The sequence below is a fragment of the Trichechus manatus genome, unplaced genomic scaffold (genome assembly GCF_000243295.1).
Source record: "Trichechus manatus latirostris isolate Lorelei unplaced genomic scaffold, TriManLat1.0 scaffold00020, whole genome shotgun sequence".
Lineage (NCBI taxonomy): Eukaryota > Metazoa > Chordata > Mammalia > Sirenia > Trichechidae > Trichechus > Trichechus manatus.
In genome coordinates, this window is record NW_004443956.1 from 23,535,737 (window position 1) to 23,551,937 (window position 16,201).

Here is a 16,201-nt window from a genome sequence, read left to right on the forward strand (position 1 = left end):
ATATATTTATATATTTAAACTATGGATGTATATTATCAATTTTGCATACGTACAACAAGCAAGAAACATTCTGGCTTGAATAGCATCAAGTTAACATAAATGCATTGGTGTAATTCAGCATACTCAAGTATTTAAAATGTTGCTGCTATGAGTCTCAAACATCATGCATTTCATATGTAATCTCCCCCTTGTTAAAGCACTTCAGTTTATGACATGAACACATTTAAAATGGCCAAGGAACTAAATTTCAAATAATCAACCTCATTTTCCCTATAAAGCAATAAAATAAATGAAAAGCCGTTGTCAGTAGCTATATCATCATAATTTAAAAAATAAAAATAAAAAGGGTGCATTCCATTTTATTCCATTAAATTCCAGCAAACTTAATTTCAGAAGTAATATTTCCCAATACTGGGATAAACTGGCAATTATAGAACTGTAAATGTAGAATATTTTGCTACATTTGACTTTTGGGAAAAAGATTTAAATTTCAGTTAAAAAATAGTTCATAGAAAGGATTTGCTAAAATACAGTCATTTTCTGCTGTCTGGGGTGATGCACATTCAACCTAATATCTTAGAAATAAAAACTGAAAACTGATTTGGTCCTAAAGACGCCCAAACAAGTGCGCTGAGGAACCAGTATCAGTGAAGCAGATGCTGGTGAGGAAATGAGAGACCCTGGAGCCCACAAGGGGGCCGAGCCATTCATACAGGAATCACACTCTTTCTTCCAGGTGGCAGTGAATTTAGAATAAAATCTGCTGGTTGCTTTTCATCGTTGGGACCACATTAAATTGCTCAGTTGAAGTAACGATCCTTCACTACTTCATCGAGTTGCATCTCAGGTGCCATATGTCTTAAAATGAAATATGACAATGAAATTGAACCTGGGGAATTCAGCTCTCTACAAAGATTAAATCTGTAGGACTTCTGGAGTTTAGTACAACTTTACAAAGAACTCTTTTTTATCCAAAACTTCTAGCTCCCAAAATCTCTACCTTCAGCAAGTAAGAGTTGCTAAAGGCAAAAAGGCATCCCACAAGTAACAATCAAGAACAACCAAAATAAAGACCAAATTTATCCCTTATAGAGGGTATAGCAGCTATTCTATGCCTTGTTTACTATCACTGGATACCACAACTTTAGATAATATGATGCCAGTACAGTGCAACCTCAGTCAATGAGAACTTAATATTCAAATCCCTAAAATATTTGCTGCATTTTACTTTGGAAAAACAGAACATTTCAGTAAAAAAATAGTTCATATAAAAGATTTGCTAAAAGAAGCAGTCATTTTTTGCTGTGATGGGGTTAGTGTATATTCAGCCCAAACTCATAAGTGATTATAAAATATTATAGAGTCCTAACCACAGAGTAATCCCCAAGTACTGAAAATCACCAAACCAAGTTTCTGTTCTCTGTAGGTTCTCTATACTTGGCTCACTAGGCAGAAAGATCATATAATACATTTTACAAAGATTTTCAAAAAGCCAAAAAAAAGAAATTTGATATTTAGGAAAATGCAAAAATTTTATCCACCACCACATTTTGTTCTTAAAGGCTCTAGTTAGAGCTTTGGCTGTTTTTCATTTAATGACAAACACCAACTATATAGCAAAGATCACTCAAGCTCTATCAGTAAATAGATGTCAAAATGTATGATTAGGAATGACCAGTAACTGATGATCTAAATGTTTATTTAAGCCTTCCAGATCCTGAACTATGTCTGTTCTGTGATGGATAAAAGTCCAATCAGTTTGTGCTCTTGTCCAGTACCCAATGAAAAACCTCAGAGCGAAACTGTGTTTGCTGTGTTCACACTGGGACTACTACAGACACCAAATCCTTGCGTTTTCAAAAGCTAGCCTTTTTCTCTCTCAAAGACGGCCCTGTGGTCTCCTGCCTGCAATGTGAAGCCATGCTCACACTTCACTATAATCCAGTCCCTCTCCAAACAACAAAGTCCCAGGCAGTGTTAACTGACTCTGGGATGGGACACTTCAATTTCCCCTTGTTGCCACTAAGCCCTCACCGCCTCCTTCATTAAACATCGGTCTGCCAGGGGAAACGCTGTGCTTACTTTGGGGTTGTTTTCGACCGCTTACCTTTCTCTCCCCTGCCTGCTGTGTGTGTGTGTGTGTGTGTGTGTGTATGTGAAAATAGCTTACCTGCTGCCTTAGCAACACCTGCAGCTGTCACATTTTGGATATTGGAGCTCACTCTGAAGGTTACTGCTGGTCCCAGAACACTGGAAAAGATGATTTAGAAATGAGTTGGTAACTAAGTCAGAATGCAGTGCTGCTTATCTGAAAGCCACACGGAAAACACTGGCACGCCTAAAAACACACGCGCCCAAGGCCGCAGCTTGCTCCAGAGTTGATCGCCACCAAATTTCTTCCATGTTAAAGTAATTCTGCTGATGAGCTTCACTTTTCTAAAACATACATTGCAGTGTTCTTACCATTATGATATTCAGATCAACCCCAATAACCCAACAATAACAAGCAAATATTCTTGCAAGGGAAAAAGAAAAATTGTTACAGAAACGGATGCTAGTATTTGGTTCCCAGGGGGGCAGTATGGCTCAAGAGCAGAGGGGAAGGAGACTAATATTTCTAAAATTCTCTTGACAGGAACTGTTTAAAAAACCCACCAAATGTCATTAAGAACTATACAGTATAAAAATAACTGGAAAGGAACTCCTAGATAGGAATTACCAGTGTCATTCAAAGCTTTGAAATACAATGTTGAAGACAATTTTGAAAAACATATCACTTTATATAACAAATCAATTAACTCATCCGAAGATCCTATATACTTTAGAAACATGGATATTATATATATAAATAACCAGTTGTGTGAAGTCAATTCAGACTCATCTGACCCATGTGTGTCAGAGTGCAACTGTGCTCCATAGAATTTTCCTTTTTTCTTTTTATTTATTGGGGTAAAAATACACACAACAGAATATTCACCATTTCAACAATTTCTACATGAATAATTCAGGGACATTGATTATACTCTTCATGTTGTACAACCATTATAGCTATTCTTTTCCAAATTATTCTACCACCATTAACATAAACCCAATGCCCCCTGAGCAAAAACTCCCCTTCCATAGGGTTTTTTTTTTAGAATCAGATTGCCAGGCCTTTCTTCTGAGGTGCCTCTGGGTAGACTCGAACCCCTCAAATCTTTCAGTTAGTAGCCACGAGATGACCATTTGCACTACCCAGGGATGTCATTGTATGTACAGAAATCTCAAAATAGATCAAGAATGTAGGATCAGTTCTTAAAGGCTGATGGACCCCATCTCCAAAGACTACAGTCATCAGATAGCTCTTCATGGAACTGACCCCCTTAAACATCTTCTAAAAGGCGAGTCTCTCTAAGACAGAGGAAAAGGAGCAACCCGAGGCTGGAGAAGGCAGGTGAGAAAATTGACTACTGATTCCTCAGTAGTGTTTGCCTTCTCATCTAAGTTCTTTACATGCTGCCCAAGTGGGCACCATGTAATGCAGGAGGACTCTCAATGCCCCTCACTATATCCCTTCCTTGCTTGCCAAGATGTACACACAAGACCCCTTATTTCATTTCTCCAAAGGTCAGCTAGAATACTAAGAAGGAACTTCACTAAAACAAAAAAGAAAATAAACACAATACAAATACCGTTTTTGAAAAAGAAGAAGTCAGGATTTTTTTCTTTCCTAGCTTCTCAGTTTCCTGATTCCCATTTGTATGGACATGCCTCAAAAAGAATACCCCTCTTATTTCTCTCTCGTATCCCTCTCCCTTTTAAATGAAGGTGTGCAGTCCAGAGCTCATGTCACATTTAGAGTAGGAATGGGTAGCAGCAGCTTGCAGGGAGGTGGATGTGTTCTCAGCCTAAGGCTGAGCACTGCTATCTTCACTCTCAATACAGATACTTTCACATGACAATGGTTTCCAGGGCCTAGAGCTGCTCTGGCTAGAGCTGGCAGGGAAAACGCTTTTTCATGATGACTACTGGCTACTTCACACTATTATCTATGGACAGGCCTTTAAGCTCATCTTGTTCCCCCTCTGGTTCCACAGGCTTGACTCTCTTTTCACCCTATGTGCTCTCCTTGGCTATGCATAGAATCTTGTCAATAGCCATAAATCCAACTACCAATAGCAACACTACTAAAAGCAAAACCACTGCCCGTCGGTCAGTTTGTCATCCTGTGGTGGCTTGTGTGTTGCTGTGATGCACTAGTTATTTCAAAAACCAGCAGGGTCATCCATGGTGGACAGGTTTCAGCAGAGCTTTCAAACTAAGATAGAACAGAAAGAAAGGCCTGGCAATCTACTTCCAAACATAAGCCAGTGAAAATCTTACAGATCACAACAGAATATTGTTTGACTCACTTGCTTTAGGCATGTCATCAGGAGCAATCAGTTGCTAGAACAGGACATCATGTTTAGGGAAGTACAGGGACAGCGAGGGCAAGTGAGATGGATTGGCACAAAAGCCTCAACGATGGACTTGAACATGCTAATAAGTGTGAGGATGATGCAGGTCCAAGCAACATATTGTTCTGTTGTACATAAGCACTATGTGTTGGAGTCAACACAATTACAGCTATCTATCTATCTATCTATCCATCCATCTATTTGTCCATCCATCCATCCATCCATCCAACTGAAGCAAAAAGAACCACTTCTACCATTTGTTAAGGTTTTCCATGTGCCAGGCACTATGATACCCCAAAACCAAAACCCATTGCCATCTAGTCAATTCTGACTCATAGCGACCCTATAGGGCAGAGTAGAACTGCCCCCATAGGGTTTCCAAGGAGCAGCTGGTGGATTCGAACTGTGGATCTTTTTGGTTAGCAGCCGTAGCATGCTATAGCTTTTAACCACTGCACCACCAGGGCTCCTGGCATTATAATAGGAACCTTATATATATTATTTTTAATCTCTACAGCATTCCTGCAAAGTAGATACCTTCACCATCATTTTATTTTATTGTACTTTAGATGAAGGTTTACAGAACAAACTATCTTCTCTTTAAACAATTACTACATGTATTGTTTTGTGACATTGGTTACCAACCCCATGACATGTCAAAACTCTCCCCTTCTTGACCTTGGGTTTCCTATTACCAGCTTTCCTGTCTCCTTCTGCCTTCTAGTCCTTGCCCCTAGGCTGGTGTGCCCCTTTTTAGTCTCATTTTGTTTTATGGGCCCGTCTAATCATTGGCTGAAGGGTGAACCTCAGGAGTGACTTCATTACTGAGCTAAAAGTGTGTCTGGGGGCCATACTCTCAGGGTTTCTCCACTCTCTGTCAAGCCAGTAAGTCTAGTCTTTTTTTGTGAGTTAGAATTTTGTTCTACGTTTTTCTCCAGCTCTGTCTGGGACCCTCTATTGTGATCCCTGTCAGAGCAGTCAGTGATGGTAGCTGGGCACCATCTAGTTGTGCTGAACTCAGTCTGGTGGAGGCTGTGGAAGTTGTGGTCCATTAGTCCTTTGGACTAATCTTGCCGTTGTTCACCATCATTTTAATGATGAGTGAAGCGAGGATCCAAGGGTTTTTAATGATTTCCTCAAGGGCAACACAGCCAGTAAGACACAAATAATGACCAATTCTATGTCTCCAACCAAGAACATTGTTCTGAGTTCCAAACCCACTCATCAAACTGCCTACTTTACCTGGATAACTCAAAGATACCAACCACAACATGTTCTAAACTGAACCCTATTCCACCATCTGCTGTTCCTCCTATATACTGGATTGCTTATTTCAGTGAATGAAACATCAACTGGTTGCACAAGCCAGAAACTACGGAGCCACCCCTAGGCTCCATCTTCTTTATTAAATCTTATGTACACTGAGTCAGGTTCTATTTAACATTCTTTGAATCCTTCATCTCCACTCTCCACCATCTTTATTGAAATTAATAAGATTGTAGCCTGCACAATTTCATCCAGATCTACAGAAACAGTCTCCCAACTAATTCTTCAAAACCAGTTGGCACAGAGCTGATTCCATGTGGGTCAGAGTAAAACTGTGCTCCATAGGGTTTTTAATGTCTGATTTTTCAGAAGTAGATTTCTAGGCTTTTCTTCCGAAGCACCTCTGGGTAGACTTGAACCTCCAACCTTCCAGCTAACAATCGAGTGCATTAAGCATTTATAGCACCCAGGGACTCCCAACTAACTCTTACCCCCACCTAATTTTGAGGTCACGAACTTCTGGGTTGAGAACAGACTATAGGGAAGAAAAGGTAAAAGCAGAAGAAGAAGTTAGGAGATTGTTGTAATAACCTAGTGTCTTAGTTATCTACTGCTGCTATAACAGACATACCATAAGTGGATGGCTTTAACAAACAAATTTATTCTTTCACAGTCTAGAAGGCTAGAAGTCTGAATTTAGGGCACTACCTCCAGTCGAAGACTTTCTCTCTCATCGGCTCTGGGGGAAGGTCCTTGTCATCAATCTTCCCCTGGTCTAGGAGATTCTCAGTGCAGGGACCTCTAGTCTAAAGGACATGCTCCGCTCCTAACTCTTCTTTACTGGTGGTAGGAGGTCCCTCTCCTCTCTGCTCACTTCTCTCTTTTATATCTCAAAAGAGATTGACTCAAGATACAACCTAATCCTGTAGATTGTATCTTGCCTCATTAACATAACTGCCTCTAATCCTGCCTCATTAACATCATAGAGGTTACGATATACAACACATAGGATAATTACATCAGATCACAAAATGGAGGACAACCACACAATACTGGGAATCATGGCTTAACCAGGTTGACAGATATTTTGGGGGACACAATTAAATCCATAACAGCTAGGCAATGGGTAATGGTGGCTTGTATCAGGGTGAGGGTATGGAGGTGATGAGAAGCACATTTTGACTGAGCAACTATAAGGACTGAGTAGCCATTAATTGAGATAAGGAAGGTTGGATGGGAGTAGGTCTGGGCAAAAGTCCATTTTTGGATATGTTGAGTTTGCAAATGCCTCCAACACCCCATGGAGGTGCCATACACATAGTTGGATATATGCACAGATTCTCAATAGTAACATTTTCCAACATTGGAGATGCATAAGCAATATGCCTAATTACTCTAAGAACTCACTATTGAAATATTATAAATTAATTTATATAAACACAGTATTGAACTATTTCTATTTTAGACTTGTATCTCCTGCAGACCAGTGTTTCCAAGGAATCTTTCTGCCACCTTTCTTTGAAGGTTACTTTGCCGTACTTAGGATGTAAATGATACACAGCCCTCTGGAGAGCTCAGTCCTTCCCCTTATCCTGAGTCTTCTCTGCTTCCAGATATGGAACTTGGAGCTCCCAACTCCTTCTGGCCCAGGTTAGAACCAGAGCCTTCTGTTCAGTTGTTTCTAATCACAAGGAAACTGAATCTGTGCAATGGCCAAAAGTGCTTTAGCATTCATGTCAAAAGAGCACAGGTTTCACAACAGTGAGCTTGGAAAATGGAAAGACCAGGAGGAACTTCACTTTTAAAGACACATTAGATGACACTACCATCTCTCCTAAAAACTGAGTCTGAAAAAGACAGTAAAACAGGAAAGTCTAGCCAGAAAGTCAGTCAGACATGCCTCATTTTTAGGCAATGTGGGTTGCAGTTTAGTCTCCCTCAACCTTGTCCAACATCACTAACGATGGGATAGAAATCAGAGGTGGTGAGTTCTAATCTTCATTCTACTTGTCAGACTTCAATGTCTGTCTACTGGTTGAATAGCAGTGTACAAAACACTAATTACTCTATGAGCCCATTAATTTTTTCAGTGTTTATGATCAAATAATTCTTTTTTCCCATACAAAAATTTATACATACTCAAATCATTTTTTTTTAAAGGCACTAACATTAAGAGTAGTATTAACTCACTGCTGTCAAGTCAATTCTAACTCATAGCAACCCTATAGGACAGAGTAGAACTGCCCCATAGGGTTTCCAAGGCTGTAAATCTTTACGGAAGCAGACTGCCACATCTTTCTCCCTTGGAGTAGCTGGTAGGTTCGAACCACTGACCTTTTGGTTAGCAGCCAAATGCTTTAACCACTGCAGCACCAGGGCTCCTTATAAAAGGGCAGTATCAGTGCCTTTAAAAAAATGTGGCATTGATGGTTCAGTGGTAGAATTTTCGCCTTCCCTACAGATTACCAGGGTGCGATTCCCAGCCAATGCAATTTATGTGCAGCCACCTATCAGTGCAGGCTTGCATATCACTATGATGCTGAACAGGTTTCAGTGAAGCTTCCAGGCTAAAACAGACTAAGAAGAATGGCCTGATGATCCACTTCCAAATATCAGCCAATGAAAACCCTGTAGATCACAAGGGCCAGATCTGCAACAGTCCCTGGGGATTGCACAGGACCAGGTAGTGTTTTGTTTCATTGTGCATTGGGTTGCCATGAGTCAGGGTGACTGGATGGCAGCTACCAACAACAATACTAAGAATGGTGTAAAGAAAAGTGCATCAGAGTGATAATAACTTAATAACAAAACCACCCTCAAGAACAGTTACACAAAAATTAAAATGACTATCTCAAGAAGAAGAACACGGCACCAGGATTGGAGGATGAGTCATTAACAACCTGCATTATGCAGATGACACAACGTTGCTTGCTGAAAGTGAAGAGGACTTGAAGCACTTACTGATAAAAATCAAAGACTACAGTCTTCAGTATGGATTATAGCTCACCATAAAGAAAACAAAAATCCTCAAAATTAGACCAATAGGCAACATCATGATAAACAGAGAAAAGATTGAAGTTGTCAAGGATTTCATTTTACTCGGATCCACAATCACTGCCCATAGAAGCAGCAGTCAAGATACCAAATGATGTATTGCATTGGGCAAATCTGCTGCAAAAGACCTCTTTAAAGTCTTAAAAAGCAAAGACGTCACTTTAAGGTGTGCCTGACCCAAGCCATGTATTTTCAATCTCCTCATATGCATGCAAAAGCTAGACAATGAATAAAGAAGACCAAAGAAGAACTGATGCCTTTGAATTACGGTGCTGGTGAAGAATATTGAATATACCATGGACTGCCAGAAGAATGAACAAATCTGTCTCGGAAGACATACAGCCAGAATGCTCCTTAGAAGGGAGGATGGCGAGATTTCCTCTTACGTACTTTGGACATGCTATCAGGAGGAACAAGTCCCTGGAGAAGGATATCATGCTTGGTAAAGTAGAGGGTCAGCGAAAAAGAGGAAGATCCTCAGCAAGATTGATTGACACAGTGGCTGCAATAATGGGCTCAAGCATAGCAACTATTGTGAGGATGGCACAGGACCAGGCAGTGTTTCATTCTATTGCACATAGGGTCACTATGAGTTGGAACTGACTTGATGGCACCTAATGACAACAACATCTCGATAATACTAGAAAAACAGCTAGTGGAATGAAATCACCATGTCACAAATATGCCACTTCTTTCTAATACAATCTCTCCCCTCCCTTCCTTCCCAATTCACCAATACTTCAGCTACCTTTCAACACTCACTCATCCAGTGACTGGCTAAGTCTACTACTACTTCTTGGTCTTGTGTGATTTCAGACCTAATTCTTCATTTAAAACTTCACAAATCTTAGTGGATTAAAATATCATCTCTGCTAATACCTTAGTCTTAATTTCTGGTCCTACCTATTCATGGAAATTTAAGATCCGTTTTCCTAATGAGCTAGCTCACTGTGCAAGCCCTGCGCAAATGTAGAATATTACACCATTAAGGCACATAATTATTGTTATAATTGTTATTAGATATTCCACTTAGAAGTTACAGCATCACTTCAAACTCAGGGCTTATCAAGCAAGTCGGAATTGAGTGAGGTTTTGAGAGACAGGTGGACCTGAATACTCAAAGGCAAGGAGGGAAAACATTGAGAAGGAAAGTTGATTTGAACAAAGGCACAAAGCAGAAATAAGCATTGGCTTTTGGAGACCCGAGAGGAGGCCAGCATCATTCAGTCTGAGATTTCCGTTGAATCAGTTTCTGCCATTTCATCCACACTTTTGTGGAGCTAGCCAGAGCTCCATCCTCACGGACAGTCCCTTTGACTTCCTTATCTGAGAAATGTGCAGGCAGTCACCAAGTTCTGCTAAAACTCCTTCAAGATGCCGTCTTAGCCACCCTTTATTCTGGGTTCTCTGTGGTTATTCTAGCCCAGTCCCTCACTACCTCACTGCCCAGGTGAGCAATCACCTAGGCCAGCCCTCCTGCATGCGGCACCCAGATGAACTATCCTGACAAACTGCCTCCACTCTTTTACAACTCTAAGCAACGCCTACTGTGTTCTTGCTCTCAGACCGAGTTTTAAGTCCTCTCTCTGGCTTTTCAAGTCCTTCTATCTTAAAGTGACCTAGCTGAACCTTGTCCCTTTAATTCCTAGTGTAAGCTCTCAGAGTGAATAAGGCTGGCCTCCTCCTGGGCCCACAAAAGCCAAAAATATGTGGTTTCTATAAAAATTGGAATCTAAAACTACGTCTAAAAATTTCCCTGAGAGGTGTGATTTCCTAAACCTAAATTTTACTCAGGTGCTGAAAGTTTTTCTCAAGACCATGAGGAGTTTTCTGTTTTCACAAATTCAAAGGCCTAGCATATATATACTATGGAGAAAAACGCCATACACCTACTACCCCATGCTCTTCTGACACAACAGGAGAGGCAGCTGCAGTACACTAGCCCCACTAGGAGTCCTGAGTGGTGCAAACTGTGAAATGCTGGGCTACTAACTGAAAGGTAGGTTGTTCAATCCCTACCAGAGGCGCTTGAAAGAAAGGCCTGGTGATTTGCTTCCAAAAGATCACACCAATTGAAAACCCTATGGAGCAGTTCTACTATGCACACATGGAGTTGCCATGAATTGGGATCAACTCAACGGCAACTGTTTTTCTGTTTTGTTTTGTTTTGAGTATTGTATTGTTGCCTTTGTTGTTAAGGAATACACCTGCAGAACAGTGCTTAGTACATGGTAAAACCAAAACCTGTTGCCGTCGAGTAAATTCCAACTCATAGCGACCCTATAGAACAGAGTAGAACTGCCCCATAGGGTTTCCAAGGAGTGGCTGGTGGATTTGAACTGCTGACCTTTTGGTTAGCAGCTGAGCTCTTACCAGTACGTGGTAAGCACTCAGTAAATGTTGGCTATTGTAAAAACAACTTGGGGACAGCTTCTGACTTCCTCTAACTTCACAATGGGGAAGGAGAATCAAGATCAATAGCCCAAGGCTGATTCCCATGAAGCGGCAGTGAGACATGCCTCCTCTCCCCACCATCTTTACTAATTCTGATGTCAACTGTTCCCCTACAGCATTCTCTCCTTCTCTGCTGGGTTTAGTAATTCATTGCAACGGCCACACAGAACTCACAGACAATACTCGTGATTATGGGGTTTATTAGGGAAGTAACAGGTTAAAATTCAGATTCAGGGACACTCAGGATACAGTTCTTCCATCAGGACAGCCTCTTCTAAGCCGTGCTTGCAGGCACACCTCTCTCTGGCCCTCGCCCTCTGCCCTGCAAAGGCAAGTGTTACAAAGCTTTTAGCTCTGCCAATAAGTGCCCAGAGGTACCCCACTCTGCCAGTAAGCCTCGAGCGGAAGGTGCTCAGCTCTAGTTCTGTCGGTCAGCAAACCTAGCTCCACCAAGTGCCCAGAAGCACCCTATGCCTCCAGCAAGCTTCCCCTGCCCTAAGACACTCAGTTTTCTCACTCCCCATGCTGTCTCCTACCAGTCTCTCCTGCCGCGGTTTCTCTGCTGCTGCTTCTCACCATCTTCTGTGTTACAGCTCTCTCTCTGTCTCCTGGTTCCAGAAGCTTCTCAGTCAGAGCAGGGATCCCGGGTCCACAGGATGCACTCCACTCCTGGCTGTTCTTCCTTGGTGGTGGTGGGATCCTCTCTTTCCTGCCTCTGGGATGGCTCATTTCAAGGCCAGCAGGACGGTAGAACTGACCATTCCCCTTGGTGGGTCACAGTTACCCTAATGGCACAGCCCTACCTGGTCACTTGGGTGGCAGTTACAAGACTATGGCAAGAAAGGACACACAAAAGCGATCTGTTGCACTACAGCTACCATCACCATCACAACCATTCCTGATAGCTGCATCTGTGATGACTTGAGCACTTACTCTGTGCCAAGCCTCAGTCACTTTACCTATGCTCGTTCTAATCCTCATGAGAATCCAGCAAGAGCATTACCCCAAGTTTACAGACAAGGTTCAGAGAGGTTAAGCTATTTAACCCGAACTGCGTAACTTTACATGATTTGAGCACATACATGCTTGCTCCCCTAAAGCCACACTGCTGCTTCTTCGATGAGTGAGGATGGGAAAAAGTCTTTTAAAGAGATGCCAACTGCACGTCCAACTCCTGGGTGTCACTGAGACCACCCAGACCCAGAGGACTGTTGATTTGCTGTCACTGGAGGAGACTAAGCCTAGAATTGAGGTCTCCATGGAGGAACTGACCCCCTTCCTTCTACACAAGCTCACGCAGTTCCGACTGCAACAAAAACCTGTGCCGTCATGAGCTTACTGAAAGTTCCTCCTGCACTAGCTGCTCTAGGGAGGAGGACAGGCAGTTTAATCAATGTTACAGCAAAGCATCTCTGGCTGCTGGGAGGGTATTTCAGGGATAGGTGGGGCATCCATCTCTGGTGATATTAATACAGCAGTTTTCCCACCCGTCTTATTTTTAGAAGTTTTCTAACTCTAACTAGGAGTAAGGGCCTCTGGCCAGCAACCACACATTCCACTTCTTTGCAGGCCGATGTCTGTAATGGAGGGCAGCACCCTCAGCCTCGTGTACGTGTCCTTTAAGAAACAGCAATTTCTAGCAAGCAGCCTGTATACAAGCTACCTCCTTGTTCAGAAAGTATGGCATTGCATGAGGAACAAACAGCAAAACTGAGAGGATTTCCTGAGTGTTTCATAAGGTGGAGTCTGTTTGGTGCAGATGGTTAACATGCTCAGCTGCTAACAAAAAGGTTGAAGGTTCAAGCCCACCCAGAGGCACCTCAGAAGACCCTGGCAATCTACTTCTGATAAATCGGCCACTGAAAACCCTATGGAGCACAGTTCTATTCTGACACACACGGGGTCGCCTCGAGTTGGAGTTTGGTAAGGTAGGTCAGGCTTCATATCCTTGCTATGTGAATAAAGAACCTGAAGCTAGAGAGCTGTGGAGTAACTTGCTAAAAGTGAGCTGGAAACCAGGCAGGTTCAGAACTCTGGGGCCTGATTCACAGAGTATTTGTGTGGCTTTCTAGAAGCATCATGAAAACCAACAAGGCAAACCACTGCTGCGAGGTTGCCCAGGAGACTCTTCCAGTCCTCCCACTCTGCCTTAGGGAGCTACCTTGGAAATAGCTGAGGAGGTCAATTAGCCACAGACAAGATTCATTCAAGATTTTTTTAAAATAAGTAAAAAAAAACACCAACTCCGCAAGCATTTCCTGAGGAAGTCAGATGGGACAGGGACATTTCTGTCTCTAGAAGGCTGCAGTCTGGCCTGAAGCACGGTGGTAGCCCATGCTCTGATCTCTGACCAGTGTCCTCACTTGGAGGGGCGGAGTGTGCAGGGGGTGTGGACCACACTGGGTGACACTGTCAGAGGGGGTGACACCAAAATGATTGTCTATAAAAATATCCTTGTAGTTATTTATAACAACAAAAATATTTTTTATAAGCCCAGCTTACACACATCAGTATACCTACAAGGCTAAAACTCTATGCTAATTTACTTTTTGAACCTTCTAATGCCCTCCAGGCAGAGCAGTCTTTATTACCCACTTACAAGGATGCTTCCAATCACGTGGTTTCATCTGCACGGGCTACAAGTTCATGCTGTTGTTTTCATTGATGCCGGTGTTTTTATAGTCACTGATTTTGTCAAATTTTCTGGTGTTTTAGCTACAATATTGTGGTAATTACTATTTGTGAACCTACATCAATAACTTTTTTTGAGAATGAAGTAGTAATTGAAGGAAAAGGAGTGATATATGGGAATTACGATTTACGAGTAACATTAGTACAAAAACATACTAAGGATTCTGCATGGTCTGGTACGGGAGGAGGTCCCCGGCCGGGCGGGGGAGGTGACACCATGAGTTTCCGCACTGGGTGACACCAAGCCTAGTGACACCACTGTCTCTGAGAAAGGACAAGAACTTTCTGCCATGCCCAACTGTGGTTCTGGACTTGTGGCTGGTGTTCTGGTTCTGTTCCTGCAGTGTCCTGGCCTCACCTTTACAGCCACATGGTCACAAAGGCAAGGTTCCCGGAAAGGTCCTCTATCACTGCCACTTAGTAGACTAAAGGAGATGAGGGTAAAGAGAAGGGCACAGAGGAGCAGCAGTAATTATGAGGGAAAATCCCAAACTGCTCTGGTGTGGAGTGGGTGGTAGCTTGTCCCAAGCAAGCATGTGTTTTTGTAGCTACTATTGGAACCCTAAAGGAGCCCTGCTGGCGCGAAGGTTAAGCACTCGGCTGCTAACTGAAAGGTTGGTGGTTTGAACCCACCAGTGACTCTGCAGGAGAAAAGGCCTAGAAATCTGCTCCCATAAAGATTATAGCCTAGGAAACCCTATGGGGCATTTCTACCCTGTCCTATAGGGTCACTATGAGTTGGAATTGACTGGACAGCACAAAACAACAACATCATCATTGTAGCTGTATGAGGTGGTTCAGTGGTAGAATTCTTACCTTCCATGTGGGAGACCCAGGTTTGATTCCTGACCAATGCACCTCATGTGCAGCCACCACTCATCTGCCAGTAGAAGTTTGCATGTTGCTATGATGCTGAACAGATTTCAGAGGAGCTTCCAGACTAAGATGGACTAGGAAGAAAGGCCTGTGGAGATCTACTTCCAAAAATCAGCCAATGAAAACCCATTGGATCACAACAGTCTGATCCACAACCAATTATGAGGATGGTGCAGGACCCGGCAGCATTTTGTTCCGTTGTGTGTGGGATCATCATGAGTTGGGGGCCTACCTGATGGCAGCTAATAACACTGTAGCCCTGCCTGATTACCTGCAGTGGGCTCATTCCGTGTTTTCTGTCAGAGAAGCGCCTGGGATGTCATCCCATCAGCTTTTCACGGTCCTTCTCCCAACAACTTTCCTTCCTTCTCTTCCAGGTTTTCTTTGCCTCCTGTATGGCTCCCCCATCTTCTTCCTCTGACTAGTTGAGCCCTACCTCAGCCCAGTAAAACAACATTATTGTCTGGTTAAAATAATTTATCCTGGTTGTAAAAAGTAGACAGCTCTAATTCTGAAAAGAAGTAGATTTGCGTTTAAAAATTGTAACACATTAAAAATTTGAAGGAAAAGTATGTGCGTATTTATTAAAAATCTGGATGCAAAATACCTTGTAACTTTAATAGAGAAATCACAAAGGAGAGCATACTCCCAACAATGTAAAAATAAGAAACAAAAAAGTAAAAGAAAAATCCAAGCAACATTTGGAGAAAAGTGTTTGCATTCAATATGACAAAGAGTATTATCTTTATAGTGTAGAGCAGTCATACAAAATCTACAACAAAACATACTAAGATCCCAATAGGTACATGAACAATATGTATGGATAGTTAAACCACAAAGTAGAAAATGTAACTAGTTAAAAAACAACAGAAAAATAGTACAACTCCCAAAGTAACCAAGGAAATACAAATTAAATATTGAGATACCAGTTTTAAACCTATCTCATTGTCAGATAATAAACTAGTAATAATACTTGAAGCTGGTCATGGTACAATAAAATAGGTATCTATACACTGTTGGTAAGGAGCCCTAATAGTGCAATGGTTAAGCACTCAGCTGCTAGCCAAAATGTTGGTGGTTCAAACCCACCCAGCGGTTCCACAGGAGAAAGACCTGGCCATCTGCTCTCATAAAGATTACATCCTATAAAACCCTATAGGGCATTTCTACTCTGTCACGTGGGGTCACTATGAGTCGAAATAGACTTGACTGGTATTACGGTTTGAATTATGTCCCCCCATAAATGTATGTATCAATTTGGCTAGGCCATGATTCCTGGTACTGTGTGATTTTCCTGTATGTTGTAAACCTGCCTCTATGATGTTAATGAAGGAGGATGGGTGGCAGTTGTGTTAGTAAGGCAGGACCTGATCTACAAGACTGGATTGTGTCCTGAGGCAATCTCTTGAGATATAAAAGACAGA

The 16,201-nt window shown here is 42.1% G+C and overlaps 1 protein-coding gene across 1 annotated transcript in view; it reads right to left on the reverse strand.

Moving 5' to 3' along the window:
- Window positions 1–16,201, reverse strand: part of PTPRN2 (protein tyrosine phosphatase receptor type N2) — a 1,314,151-nt gene that overhangs the window by 889,838 nt on the left and 408,112 nt on the right. The window contains exon 11 of the mRNA XM_004372789.1: window positions 2,171–2,250. Within this exon, the coding sequence (XP_004372846.1) occupies window positions 2,171–2,250 (80 nt within the window). The remainder of the gene's footprint in view (window positions 1–2,170; window positions 2,251–16,201) is intronic.